Source organism: Pelodiscus sinensis, chromosome 6 (genome assembly GCF_049634645.1).
Source record: "Pelodiscus sinensis isolate JC-2024 chromosome 6, ASM4963464v1, whole genome shotgun sequence".
Classification (NCBI taxonomy): Eukaryota; Metazoa; Chordata; order Testudines; family Trionychidae; genus Pelodiscus; species Pelodiscus sinensis.
The window spans coordinates 98021223-98036188 of NC_134716.1; the positions used below are offsets into that span (position 1 = coordinate 98021223).

General features: G+C 42.8%; 1 protein-coding gene across 5 annotated transcripts in view; it reads left to right on the top strand.

Moving 5' to 3' along the window:
• ARL15 (ARF like GTPase 15) overlaps window positions 1-14966 on the top strand; it is a 301461-nt gene that overhangs the window by 259683 nt on the left and 26812 nt on the right. The window contains exon 7 of one of the 5 annotated variants that reach the window (XR_012904918.1): window positions 5688-5789. The exons of 3 other annotated variants lie outside the window; for them this stretch is intronic. Coding sequence is in view for 1 of the 2 variants with exons in the window: in XM_075932475.1 (XP_075788590.1) it covers window positions 5714-5752 (39 nt within the window). In the remaining variant the exon portion in view is untranslated. The remainder of the gene's footprint in view (window positions 1-5687; window positions 5790-14966) is intronic. One more of the 5 variants, XM_075932475.1, reaches the window with a different exon arrangement.

The following is a 14966-nucleotide window of genomic DNA, read 5'->3' on the forward strand; positions in this document are numbered from 1 at the left end:
GGCTCAGGGATGGGGATGGGAGTGGCATCTACCTCTGTCAACTCGTGAGGCTTTGGCTGCTCTCAAGGTACCACCACCCTGTGTTCTTGGGCCCCCGTGGCCTCTGGGAGTCTAGGAGAGGAAGCCATGAGTAGAAGGGGCAGGGAGGTGGCTGGTGGCCCACTCCATGCATGAGGCCATGCACTCCATCACATAGGAGAGGGCCTCATGATGGCATGCCAGATGGTCCCAGGCAGGCTTCCACTGCTCTTTGTCAGCCCAGTGCTCCTCCTGGTCAGCAGCCCTTTCCTGGAGCTCATCATCAAGCTCCCAGATGAGGAACTGGAGGCAGGCCATCTGCTCACACATCAGGTATTCCAGGTTCTCTTTCTTTGGCTGATCCCACAGAGTTGGGAAGATGGCATGGGAGGTAGGGGACATGCCACACTCAGAGCTGGCCCAGCTATGAAGAAAAGTTACAAGGACAGTCCTCTCAGGAGACACTGTGTATGAAGCCTAGACCTAATCTCTGAGCCGACACCGAAGGTTTCAGTTCAGACTATGGCAATATGTTCAAGCAAGACCGTCTGTTGCCTACAAAGCGGGCACTTTCTTGTAAGGGTACAGACGACCCAGGGGAGCATCGCTACCCCCACGGCCTGGGGACAAGCAGGAATAGGTAGGTGTTGGGCAGGCCAGGAGCCAGCAGGAGTGGAAGATGGGGCAGCTTGTCTTCCTTCTGTGTCCCACACACCCCAGGTCTGGCACTGGCAGCATCCCACAGAGAGAGAACTTCTATCCCTGCTTGCTGGAGGGGAGGGGGAACAGTGGGGAGGAGAAGGGAGGTGTTGGGAGAGTATGTGTGAGTGGCAAATGTCGCTTGCCAGAGACAGTGCTACTGGGTTCTCCTCCTTCTCTCCCTGGCAGGTTCCCATGCACAGAATCAGTCTCCTCTGTATTGTCATGTTTGATGGAAGCAAATGCTGCCTGAGTGCACGCATGACCCTGTGCTGTGTGGTTCCAAGACCCCAGCCTCCTTATTGGTGGCTTGTGGTGGGAAGGTGTCTCACCACAAAGCTTGGAGTGAGGCAGAAACCTTGTGAAAAGGACCAAGGGGTTCCTGTGTGAGAGATTCAAGGGGCTGAGTGGTCCAGACTGGCAGTCCATGTGCAGCCACATGCACAGGCTGTTGTGCAACCTCCATCCCAAGTAGGCCGAGCGAGGACCATGCAACTTATCACCTGCCCAAATATGTGTGTATAGGGAAAGTTATAGAACTCATCTGAAGTGCCTTCCCCAAGTTCATTCATTCGCCGGGAGTGGGGGACGAGCTCCAGGATGAGGAGTAGCTCCTGGCTGGTGGGTATGGTTGCCTGATTGGCCTCCTGATCTTCCTTCTCTTCCACAATCCCACTCTCTTGGAGGCTGAAGCCAGGCATGTCCTGACCAGACACTACAATGATGGTGGCGGAGGTGACTGGCCTCCCTCCCAGAATGGCATCGAGCTGGTTGAAGTAGAAGGGCATATGAGGTGCCACCCGAGAGCATCCACTCTGCTCTGTGACTTTGTGGTAGGCTTGTTGGAGCTCTTTGATTTTCATGCAGACCTGGTCAAGGGTTTGTCTTTTTTCATCCGGGCTGGCAATCGTCCAGCCATGGACATTGGCGTTTCTCTTCCGAGTGCGGAGATTTTAGAGGTTGGTCTCCTCTCCCCAGACCTCAATGAGATCCAGGATCTCCACACCAGTCCAGGCCCTTGTTCTCCTGCTTGCTTGGCCAGTGGCAGCCGAGGGTACTGTGGGAGTGCTGGCAGCCATGGAGTCCTCTCAGAGGCGCTGGGGTCTGCAATGGCTCCAGATTGGTGCTGTGTAGCACAGGACTGACAAAGGTCTGCACATGCCAAAAGCCCTTTTCCTGCAGCCTGGAGTTTTAAGCTCCACAGGAGAAGTGGAGTTGGCAGGTGTGGCCAGAGCAGACACAAGTGCAACTGTGAGAGGCCTCTGGAGGGCAATTATTTTGAATTAGCAGCACTGATCGTCCACACTAAGCTATTTCAAAATGGCAATTTTAAAATAAGTGTTATTTCCAGAAGAAAGCAGAGGTACAGATTTTGAAATAATCAGCCCATTAATTCGAAATAATAGCCTTGGTAGTGTGGATTCTGTGCTTGTTATTTTGAAATAAGACCAGGGCTCAGAAAAATAGGCCTAGTCACACTTTAATATTTGTTCCCTTGGCTGTCATATAATTGAGAAGTGTAAAACACCTATAATGCACCTACTTGTATCATACAATTGTGTAATTCTTTTTAGCACAACCTTGTAATCATTTCCTGAAACAAGGGATATTATACCTCATGCTGTTTTAGTCTATCAGTGTAATTACAGATGGTATTTTCTTATTACCATACAATCCTTTTTATTTGCAGTGCTGTTGTAGATGTGTTGGTCCCAGAAAATAAGAGAGAAAAGGTGAGATCATATCTTTTATTAGATCAACTTCTGTTGGTGAAAGACAAGCGTTTGAGCCCATCTTTAGGCATGGGAAAGGAGCTTAGTGTCACAGCTCCATGTGGTGGAACAAATTGTTTAGCCTAAGTAGTTAACACACATTATAAAACACTATTTGAAGTGAAATTATCTGTTAATACTTTGCTGGTACAGGACAAAAAGTATGGGTTAATGGGTGGCAGATTATTTTAATAAGGCATAAATCTAGTGTGTTTATTAACGCTGACTTTTAGTGTCTCGCAAAGTTGTGAATTTAAGCACCCAGGCTCACCTTTTGAAAGTGTTGTGCAGGTTTCCTTTGAGGATAGAGAGGTCTGATATAGAGTGATAATTTTGTGAAAAGTGTTTGCCTTTAGGTGAGTTCATTGAAAAGCATGGTGATGGTTTGGCTTCCCCCACATAGTTGTTAGGGCTTTTAGTGCACTGGCTGAGGTATACCAGTGGTTCCCAGCCGCTGGTCCTTGGACCGTTGTTGGTCTGTGATTCACAGGCTACCAGGCCATGGTGGCTGCCAGAGCTCAAACTGGCTGTTCACGGTGGTTCAGCTCTGGCAGCTATGGTTGCGGAGGAGGAAGCGCCTTCCTCCCACCTCCATGCTTGGAGAGGGAGGGGGTGCAAAGAAAGAGGGAGTGTGTATACCACAAATGGCCACTCCCCCTGCCCACATGGCCACTTTTGCCGGCAGCGACACTAGGGCTAACCTGTCAGCAGGAGGAAGCGGAGGAGGAAGCACCTCCTTCCTTCCCTTCGTCCCGCCTCAGTAATGGCGGCCAGCCAGGGCTCCACATTCTACCCGCGTTGCCATTTTGCCGGCAGCGGCACTGAGACGGTGGCAAGAAGAGGCGCCTCCCTCTCTTCCCTCCTCAGTAATGGTGGCCCGGCTGGGGCGCTGCGCTCCCCCCCATCCATGGGGGGCAAGACGCTTAGGAGGGAGGGAACGCAGAGGAAGGACTGTGTGTGCTGCCAATGGCCTCTCCCCCTGTCTGCACGGCAGTAATAGCCACACTCCCTAGTGGGGCAGCCTCGCTCTGGGGAGTATTGGGGTGGGTGAGAAAAGGGGTGTTGGGTGAGGGTGTGGTGGGATCATGGAGCAAAAGGGTGTTGACATGGGCTATAGAGATCAGAGGTTAAAGGGCATTGGTTGGGGGTCAAAGCATATTAGCCACTGAGGAGCAAGGGGCTGGTTTGGGGCTAGGCGGTCAGATAACATTGTGTTTGTATATTTGCATAATAAATAAGCAAATATGCAAATAAAATGTTACTGGTCTGTCAAAAGTTTGTGAATGGGTTTGCCAGTCCCTGGCATAAAAAAGGTTGGGAACCATGGGGGTATACCACATGTTGTTGTGATAGGCAGGAGTGAGAAAATCTCCCTAAAGCTGAAGGGGCCACCTGCACCCAAACTGTGGCCCTACGCCGCTTGCTGCTCCTTCCTCTAGCCTACCCCTCATGCTGCCGCTTCCCCTTTTCCCCTGTTGTTGTGCAGTGCACCTCCTCTAAGGCGCTGCTCCTCCCCCGCCCCACTTATTCTCCTGCCCATTCCCCATTGCTTTCCTGTACAACCAGTAAAAGGTGGGAGAGCATAGCCCTTCCATTTTTTAAAATGATAGCATCATGGTCTCATGGCCTTCCTTGTTTGAGTGTCCCAGTTTGTATGACTGATGGATCTTGAAAGTGATATTGTGTGTTGTTTCTATAATGCATTTGCTTCAGTTGCATCCTGCACTAGAGTTCCATCATCAATTACTATATTTAACCATTTTAAATAGTACCTTTTAATTTAATGGAATTGTCTTTAAAAAAAAAAAAAAAAAGCTTTTCTGATGCCTTTCATTATTTTGTGCTTCAGTAGTATAGGGTATGTCTACACTACCCCGCTAGTTCGAACTAGCGGGGTAATGTAGGCATACTGCACTTGCAAATGAAGCCTGGGATTTGAATTTCCCGGGCTTCATTTGCATAAGCGGAGCTCCGCCATTTTTAAATCCCCGCTTGTTCGAACCCTGTGCCGCGCGGCTACACGCGGCACGAACTAGGCAGTTCGAACTAGGCTTCCTAGTTCGAACTACCGTTACTCCTCGTGGAATGATTTATGGCTTGATTTATATTTGTGGCTCTTTAAGGATTAAGGTGTAATGTTCATGTAAAATTATTCTTTTACGATATCAATGTACTTTTGTTAGGAAATCTCATTTGGTTTTTGTATATAGTTTCCTCAGGTCACTTTTAATTGATATGTTTTAGGAGATTATGGAGGAAAAGATATCTTGTGTTTTCTCATTTATGAGAATTTGTGTCCAGTAATTGGTAGCTGAATCTAGTTTAAGTGTATTCTCCTTAAGGTGTCAGTTAAGCAATGTGGGGCATGCTCTTTCCTAAGTATTTTTAAATGTTTCTAAATTCAGAAAACCCATAATTTCTGTTACTGTTGCCGCTAAAGTGTAACTCTTATATTAAAAAAGAATATTGCATTGGTTCCAGATCACTGTGATTTTTGGTTTGAACTCTTTCAAAGTTGCCTCATCAATGACAGCCGATATGACTGTTGAGTGACTTGAAAAGATCACTGAAAATAATAGTAGTAATCTGCTCACTATCCTATTTTGTCAGTTGTGTCCACATTCACATTTTAGACAGCATGATGTTTCCTTTATGCTCCAGAGTAAGCATTTCCTGATCAGAGTACAGTATCAGTGCAAAATCTTCAAGTAACAAAGATCTGTAAATTTCAGCAGATAAGCATTATATAGAACGGTTCTTACTGAAATTTTCCAAAACTGCTTTTACAAATTCTTTAGCCTTTTCCCAGCTTTTGTGTTCCTAATGTGTATACTGTAGATTATAGATAAGAGAGCAGAAGCAGAAAAGGATCCTATGAATTTTTGTGCTAGCACGTGGATAGTTCCATGCTCCACTCATGTATACTTCATACTTAAAAAAAAGGCTCGGGTGAAAATTATTGAACTAGGTCACATTTCACACCCCAGCTTTGACTTGGAAGTAGAGTATTAGTATGGACACCTGTTTACAGGTTTTTAATACACAAATAGCTAACTTCAGAGAGAGAGAGAGAGAGAGAGAGAGAGATGTACCATAGACATTGAAATTAAGTGGCAGTCAAAAATGAAGAATATTTTTTATAAAATGCACAGACTGTTTTAACTAGATAAATCTAATAAAGGTTGTATTTGCTTTTAGACTCTTGTTCATTTTCCTCCATCCAGTTATATCCTTGGATGATATGTTGTGTACTGCATGTCTAAAGAGAAACAGATGTTCTGAAGAAGAAATGGAAACTGAGTGAGTTTTGTCTACAAAAAGTCATTTTAAAAGAGTATTGTGTCCTAATTGAGTGCTTAGTAATTCCAGTTATAAATAAGGAACAAGAAGTGATGCTAGGCAATAAATACCTTTTTATTGTATTTTTGGAAGATGAAAATGAAGCAAATATTCAAATATTCTTTCCTAAAACTGGCAGATTCATTAGCAATATTACAAATATTCAGGGTGGTTTTTGATAAAACTGCTCTATGGATTCCTTCATTCCTCCATGTATATTTGAGTTGGGATTGTGGGTAATAAGGCATTTTCTCACAACTCTTCATTAATAGTGATTTTACTTCTTAAAAATATTTAATCCATAGCCACAAAGATATTTCATCAGTAACCAGTTAAAGAACCATGTAATAAATGTATATTGTTTGAGATATTTTGGTCATTTTAGTGCTATATTTTTAAGAAATCTGCTTGTTTGTTGGCATTTTACTTAGATAATGCCACTGTGATTTGATTCCAGGAGTGTGGTAGATAGAATCTTGGTGGTATGTGGTAGATAGAATCTTTGATAGGCAAATGTCTTTTATGCTTTTGACAAAATCCTAGCTATAGTATTGTGTTTTCTTTACTAATCTTTGGTATTAACGGTAAATGACAATGGCCAGTTATCCAAAATTCTTGTGTGGATCTGTGTTTGAGGGGATTTTGTATAGTCATATTTGTTAAGGGTAATTGTTGGCTCTGCTGTTATCAGTGGTAGGATGTAGGATGGTGCTTTTTTCCTTTGAGGTATGCAATAGTTTGTGTTCACTGCAAGCTGCATTCTTTTTGCCCTTTGTAATAGATAACACGTTAGTTGTCTTCATAATTCCTGCTTTATTTTTAGTTTGAGTGGCTGCACAGTCAGCTATGGGGGAGAGCTCTATCTCTGGACATTTTTTTTCTTTAACTGAATATTTATTGAAATGTTTTTAATATGATGTTATGGAGAGTCAATTCAAAAAGAAGGAGTGTATTTTGCTCCATGTCAGTTTATGTTGCAAGTTTGTTGTCCTGAGGATTAAGGAAACACTTCTTTAGTTAGATCCCTGTATTTATTATAAAAATTCAGCTTAATAAACGATACCATATTGTCACTGTATGCTGCTGTGTAATGAATATGGACCAGATTGCTTTGAAAGGCTACATGTTATTTGATTGGAAGGAAATTCTTTTTTCCTTTTGCTATGATGAAAAACTAAAGCAAAATATTTCCAATCTGGGAGTCTGAAGTTAAACTGCTAAATAAATGCCTAATTATACATTATTTAAGTGTCCTGATGTTCTGTCATGCTGATCTTCTGAATTGCTCAGCAGCTGTGAAAATACTTAATTAAGCATGTGAATGTGGTTTTAAGAAATTAACTTTCTGCATCCAATTTGAAAACTTGGGCCTAAATAATAATCTTTTCAATCATTCTCTACATTATCTAAAGAAATTTAGTCCTAGTCTGAGAATGGATAAAAGGCATTTTTCCAAAATAATCCAGTAAGTGTTAGGGGAATTTATGAAAGTGTTGATGCTGGCCATGTGGGACTCTATGGACCTTGAAGGTCATTATAGTTGGAGAAGGAAGATACCTTGTGGTTTCTCTCTGTGAAGGGAGGGAGCTGTTTGGGGAACTTACTATGCAGGGGAGGGAGAGAGGCAAAGTGTTTACTGACAAGCTGAAGTGTAGCAAGAGCCTCCAGTTTGAGTTAAGGGAGAAAGAGATTGTAATGAAGCTCCTTTTGCAAGCAGCAGCACTTACTATGACTTAGCACTTAAGCCTTGATTCGGTAAAGCACTTGCTTAATTTCGGCACAGTTGTAATTCTATCTCATTTCAGCAAAGTACCTGCACAGGAACTCTGCCGGTAGGTATAAGAGCAGAATGGGAGGGGTGGGGAGGATGAGCAGGAACTTCAGGGGATGAAACATGCTGAATTAGGGGGGAGGGCTATGCCATAGGAGTTTGAAAAGGTCTGAGGATGGGAACAAGGATAGAACTCTTTTCTCTAGAACTAGGAATTGAAACCAGGAGTTCTGAGTTTCAGCATTCCTTTGTTGTGCAGCAGATAGCTGTGACTCACTGGCAGGATGTGTGCCTCATTCCCCTCTAGTAACTAGTCAGTCTAGGGAGGACAATAACAGCCACCTTCTGCTGCCAGTGACTCCATCAGTTCAAGTGACAAAAGTCTGTGGCATGAATGTAAAGGTCCCAATTTCTACTGATGAGCCATGTGGGGGCCAGTATGGTTTCATCTGATGAAATTTCAGTTTTTACATTTAAATGTTTTTTTAAAATCTATGTACAACACTATATAAACAGAAGAAAAGCCAATATAGGAACAAAGCAGTTAAAAGAATGATAAGCTTGCAAAGTCAAACACTTCCAACTTAGGAAATTCTAGAGAGGAGGCAGAAGTGACAAGAATTAAAATCAGTAATTGCAAGTTCTTCGTTTTCTGGCAACTTGAGGCACCTGCTCTCTGCAATCTCCAATGCCCAATGTACTCCCAGTTGCAACTGGAGCTAGTTGGAGCTATGCTTGAACACACAAAATGTTATGAAAATGCTAAGTATTCTGAAAAATCAAGCCATAGGAGTCTCAGTTTGGACATACAAAATATGTGAATAATTTTGGCCTTAATTTCTCTGTATCTAAGTTTGTCATCTGTAAGGGAGAATAATATCTCAGAGAGGTATTAAGATAAATTCACGAACAATTGTGAAGCACTTAATACTTATACTAACTTTCTTGAATCTTTGATTTTATTACTTTCATGTTCTTTTTAACATACTGTTGTATAAGTAATTATAGATACAATTTCTTCCCTCACTTTATAATATAAAAATAACATGAACCTAACCAGTTTTTATCATAAAGGATAGGTCTCATATAAAGTACCAATATGAGATATGAAGAGTTCCTTCCCTGATAGAATTAACAGAAAACTTTAATAGGATGTAAAACTTGGGGGGAGGGGAGAGGCAGGGAGGACAGGGATTAAGTGCCTCATTTAATATAAATTCTACAAGAGCTGGGAAAGTTTCCATGGGAATAACTCCCTCAGGAAGTCCAAATCTATTTAAATTGCTGTTCTTTGATGAATTCTGAAGCACTTCTAGCTTCCTATGCAAGAGGGCATTGTCCTTAATTGAGAGCTGTATTAAAGGTTTCTGTGTTCTCTGATTCACTCTGAATCTCTTGAATTGTGTCAGGCTATTGACTAATAGTATCATGTGGTTTTTCCATACTGCCCACTAGTAGGTGCCTTCTGGATCTATTTTTGATCCAAATTTTGAATAGTGTCTAAGCATGTTTTTTCATCTGGCCCAAAAGGTGGTGTTGCTTTACCATTCATGTCCTCATTTGTAGTTACTCTGTCCTTCACGGTGAGCATAGAGAGAAAGATACCGAGTCTCTCTGAACAATTCTCCTTTCATAGGCATAGCAATTAGGAAACTTTATAAACCAGTCTATTTTGGCCTATGTTTTGGAGACATCAGAACCTTCAAAAACAGAAATGAGTTTCTTGGATTCTTAAAATGATTGCTTACAGCTTGACTTTTGTTCTACCTCCCTCGATTCAAAAAGCCATTACTTGGAAAATAATCACTTTGGTAGTACAGGCTGAACCTCTCTTGTCTGGCACACTCTGGGCTGGCAACATCCATGGTCTGGCGTGATTTTAGTTAACTGAATGGCCACTTATCACGGGTGTGGCCAAATATCCCACAGTCCCATAAAGTTTGTTTTAAGTCACCAGGCCTGGCTCTCAGTGTTCTGTGCTGTTATTTAGCTCTAATTTACCTCTAAATGTCTTCTAAGGGCCCAGTAAGTAGTGGAATTGTTGGTAATGCTGCTAGACAACATTGAACTCCTGTAGTCTGACAAATTCTCTGGTTCAGCACCAGTCAGGTTCCAACAGTGTCAGATTAGAGAGTGTAATACACCTGTGTAGTACATAAGAACAGCCATACTGGGTCAGACCAAAGGTTCATCTAGCCCAATATCCTGTCTGCCAACAGTGGCCAAATATAGAAGCTGCCTGAATACAATCTGCTAGCTATGTTGCAGAAGTATTGCTCTTTAAATCAGTCAGATACTGTGCAATTCAAAGACTATACTGGTACTACAAAGCAGACCAGCTTGCACAAGAACAACAAGGTTTGCTTTCTTTTACAAATAAGAGTATACAGCAGTACAATGGTTCCATCTTCACTAGTCCTGAAAGCAAGCGTTCCAATGTTTTTTTATGCTTATATAGCAAAATATTTGTTGAGCAATTCTTCATCTTTATGGTCTACTAAACCACATTAATATTTTGTGTTCGTAGCTATGAAGGTAACACCTGTTTACACATAAAGCTCTTACTAACAATAAAATTGTGAATGTGTTTCATAAATACTTATGTTATTGGACCTTCTGGAACTCTAGCTAGCTAAGAGTAAATAGGCAACTGCAGAAGAATGCTTTATAAAGGAGAAGTTAAGGGCATGGCAACTTTCCAAATTCCCATTGCCTGTTGCACCCAGATACTACCATTCAAATTGCTTGTTGCCTATAATATGGCTGTCACAAGGTCAGACAAATACAATTTTCCTGTTACTTTCCCGCGTCTCCTTTTTTCAGACTCTCAAGTTAACATCAGGGAGGAGTTGAATTGCAGACAAGGTCCTCATGTATTTACTTACGTTGCTTGCTATGATGTTTAAAAATGTCAGTTACACTTTGGAGGTTAAAACACCAAATGTAAAATAACATAAAATGTAAAATAACATAAAATGTTTTGCAGTTCATGTCCATCAGTTTGTGTGTCTTTACATCTGAGCTGTAATACTAAAACTGTGCTAGAAAATATTTATTTTTTCCTATATTTGTGTAGATTACTAAAATCGCATTTGTAATTCTAGCCATTACCTCTCATGTTTCTTTATCTGATATTCTAGATGCATGTTTGATATTAATAGAATCATAGAATACTAGAACTGGAAGAGACCTTGAGAGGTCATCAAGTCCAATCCCCTGTCCTCATGGCAGGACCAAGCACTATCTAGATAATCCCTGATATAGATGTCTGTCCAACCTGCTCTTAAATATCTCCAGTGATGAGGATTCCACGACCTCCCTATGCAATTTATTCCAGTGTTTAACCACCCTGACAGTTGGGAAGTTTTTCCTAATGTCCAACTTAAACCTCCCTTGCTGCAGTTTAAGCCAATTGCTTCTTCTCCAATCATCAGAGGCTGAGAACAATTTTTCTACCTTCTCGTTCTAACACCCTTTTAGATACTTGAAAATTGCTATCATGTCGTCTCTTAATCTTCTAAACAAGCCCAATTCTTTTAGTCTTCCATCATAGGTCATGCTTTCTAGACCTTTAATCTTTTTTGTTGCTCTTCTCTGCACCTTCTCCAAATCTTTCTTGAAATGCAGTGCCCAGAACTAGGCATAGTACTCCAATTGAGGCCTAATCAGCGCAGAGTAGAGCGGAAGAATGACTTCTCATGTCTTGCTCAAAACACTGCTGTTAATGCATCCCAGAATCATGTTTGCTTTTTTTGCAACTGTGTCATGTTGTTGACTCATGTTCAACTTGTGGTCCACCAGGACCATAGTACTCCTTCCTAGACAATCACTTCCCATTCTGTATGTGTGAAACTGATTGTTCCTTCAAGTGGAGTACTTTGAATTTGTCCTTATTAAACTTCATCCTATTTATCTCAGATCATTTCTCTAGTTTGTTCAGATGATTTTGAATTTTGACCCTATTCTCCAAAGCACTTGCAACCCCTCTCAACTTGGTATCATCTGCAAACTTAATGGCTGTGTCTACACTGGCATGAATTTCCGGAACTGCTTAAAACGGAATACTATTCCATTTTCAGTTTTTCCAGAAAAGGAGCATCTACATTGGCAGGCTGCTTTTCCAGAAAAGCCCTTTTTCCAGAAAAGCGTCTGTGGCCAATGTAGACGCGCTTTTCCGGAAAAGAGCCCCGGTCGCCATTTTCGCGATCGGGGCTTTTTTCCGGAAAAGACTACTGGGCTGTCTACACTGGCCCTTTTCCGGAACAGTGTTCCGGAATAAGGACTTATGCCCAAGCAGGAGCAGAATAGTTTTTCCAGAATAGCGGCTGATTTTGTACAGTAGAGCATTGTTGCTATTCCGGAAATTCAAGGGCCAGTGTAGACAGCTCGCAGCTTATTCCGGAAAAGCGGCTGATTTTCCAGAATAAGTGGCCCAGTTTAGACACAGCCCATGAGTGTACTTCCTTTGCCATCATCTAAATCATTTATGCAGATATTGAACAAGTCCCAAAACAGACCCCTGTGGAATCCCACTTCCAGCAGGATTGTGAACCATTAATAACTACTCTCTGAGAAGATGTTTACCAACCAGTCATGCACCCACAGTATAGTAGCCCCAACTAGGTTCTATTTCCCTAGTTCTATTTCTTGATAAGAAGGTCATGTGAGACCATGTCAAATGCCTTTCTAAAGTCTAGGCATACCACAGCCACTGCTTCTCCCTTATCCATAAAGCTTGATATCCTATCAAAGAGAGCTATCAGATTAGTTTGACATGATTTATCCTTTACAAATCCATATTGGCCATTACCTATAACCTTATTATCTTCCAGATGTTTGCAGATGAATTCCTTAATTACTTGCTCCATCATCTTTCCTGGCACAGAAGTTAAACTTACTTTTCCTGGGTTCTTATTTCCGTTTTTATAGATGGGCACTGTATTTGCCCTTTTCCAGTCTTCTGGAATCTCTCCCGACTTCCAAGACTTTTCAAAGATGATTACTTAAGTCTGAGATACCTCCTCTATCTGCTCCTTGAGTATTCCAGGATGTGTTTCATCTGGCCCAGGTGACTTAAAAATTACTTAGAAAAGTTAGATGTCTTCAATTACTTTTTTATTTTATATTAACTTCTAAATCTATCCAATTTCCACTAGCATTCACTATGTTCGGCATTCCCTCACCATCAAACTTCCTGGTGACAACCGAAACAAAAGTCATTCAGCACCTCTACCATTTCCATGTTTCCTGTTATTGTTTCTCTCTCTTCACTGAGCAATGGTCTTCCTTAGTCTTCCTCTTGCTTCTAATATATTTGTAGAATGTCTTCTTGTCACCCTTTATGTCTCTATCTATATTTAGCTCGTTTTGTGCCTTTGCATTTCTAATCTTGCCCCTGCATACCTGTGTTGTTTGCTTATATCCATCCTTGGTATGTCAACCTAATTTCCACTTTTTATACAACTCCTTTTTGATTTTGCCACACTTTCTATTTTTTCTACACAATGTAATGTAATGAAATTGTGCATAGAGAACATGTAATTATTTACCCATTTCAAAAGATCATTATTTTACTTATTTATTACAGCTGTCTGTTAATATAGTAATCAGCTGAAGTATAAAACTCTATCAGGATGCCTTTCATGTAAAATCAACATCAGCAATGCTTTGTGAAGCATTCTGTTCTCTTTGTTCGCCTTTGATTGGGGAATATTGTTGGGGGTTGTGTTGTATTTTCATTGACTTTGTTTTACTTTTTTGTTGAGAGGGAGATATGACAGTCATTCGTTTGTGGTGGAATGATAGCTCTCTGGCAGTCACTTATAAAATGTCATGGACTTGGGGACCAATGTAGCTGGCTACTTCATGAAGACTGAATTATGTAATTGAGAATACTGTTAACTAGTAAAAACACTATGGTAACCATTTTGTAAGTAAAATAAGAACTAACACTCTAGGGCAGTGGTCTCCAACCTTTTTACACCCAAGATCACTTTTTAAATGACAGACCAAGCCAAGATCTACCGCCCCGCCCCACCCCTTCCTTGAAGCCCCGCCCTCTCTATTCTCCTCCTCTCCATCACTTGCTATCCCCAATCCTTATACTGCTGCTTATTTTATTTTTTTATTCTTCTGTAGGAAGAGGTTTTTCCAACATTTGGCCTGTCTACACTGGACCAAATGTCAGAAAAAAAACCCTTCTTTTGGAAGCCACCTTATTCCTTGTGGAAAGAGGAATATAGGGGTGACCAAAAGAGCCTGTTTGCTCTTCCACTAAAAAAGCGGAAGAACAAACGCAACCCTGGATGCAGAAGAATTTTTTTGGGATATCTCACGAATCCTGAAAAACTCCTGCAGTCTAGCTGGACCCTTGCTGTGTTGAGACAGGATGTGTAGGCTCTGGAGTGGGAATGAGGGATTTGGGTGTGGGAAGGGGTGAGAGGTGCAAGCTCTGGGAGGAAATCTGGATGCAGGAGGAGGTGGAGAAGGGGACACTGGCTCGGGGAGGGGGCTCCAGGCTGGGCAGTGTTGGGATACTAAGCAAGCCACAGGCTTGCGGATGTGAGGGTGCAGGAATTAGGGTTGGGGTATGTGAGGGGCTGAGGGCATAAGGTTCCAGTGTTTGATAGGCTCAGATCTAGGGTCTGGGGAAGGGGGAGTGCAGGAGTGGTTGTGGCCAGATGGGGGCTTGGCCCCAATTGGGGGTTTGTTGGCCAGGCTTCATTTTTAAATAGAATACTATGTTAAACACAAAAAGTTTCTGCATTGTCTTTATTTATGAGAATGGCAGGGAACCTGCCTTGAGTCAGGGGTCACTGACCCATAGAAAAGTCATTTGGGAGCAGGGGACACAGTCCTGGGGATGAGTGCTAGTGGGTTCTGGAGCAGGGAACAGGGTGCCAGTGGGGGGAGGGGAGAGGGGGCAGGGTGCCAGGACAGGTTTCTGCAGCAGGGGACAGGGTGCTGGGGGGGGGGAGACAGGTTTCTGCACAGGGGAGCAGGGGGGCAGATTTCTGTAGTAGGAGACAGGGTGCCAGAAGGAACTGGTTTCTGCAGGGGGGGCAGGGTGCCGGGGGAAAAGTTTCTGCAGGGGGGGGCAGGTTTCTGCAGCAGGGTTGGGGGGGCAAGGGAGAGGGAACAGGAGGCCAGGAGGGCGGGGGACAAGTTTGGGGCAGAGGAGAGGGAACAAGGTTGGGGGCAGGGAGTTCCCTACACCAGCCACGGAGGGAAGACTCCGACCCGCGCTCCCTCCGGACTGACCGCAGGGCAACCAGGCTGGAGCGAAGAAAAGCGGCTGCCCGGCCAGCTGGCCGTGGTGCTCAGCCAGGGTGCCACCAAGCTCCATGTGAGCAGGCGCAGAGGGGAAG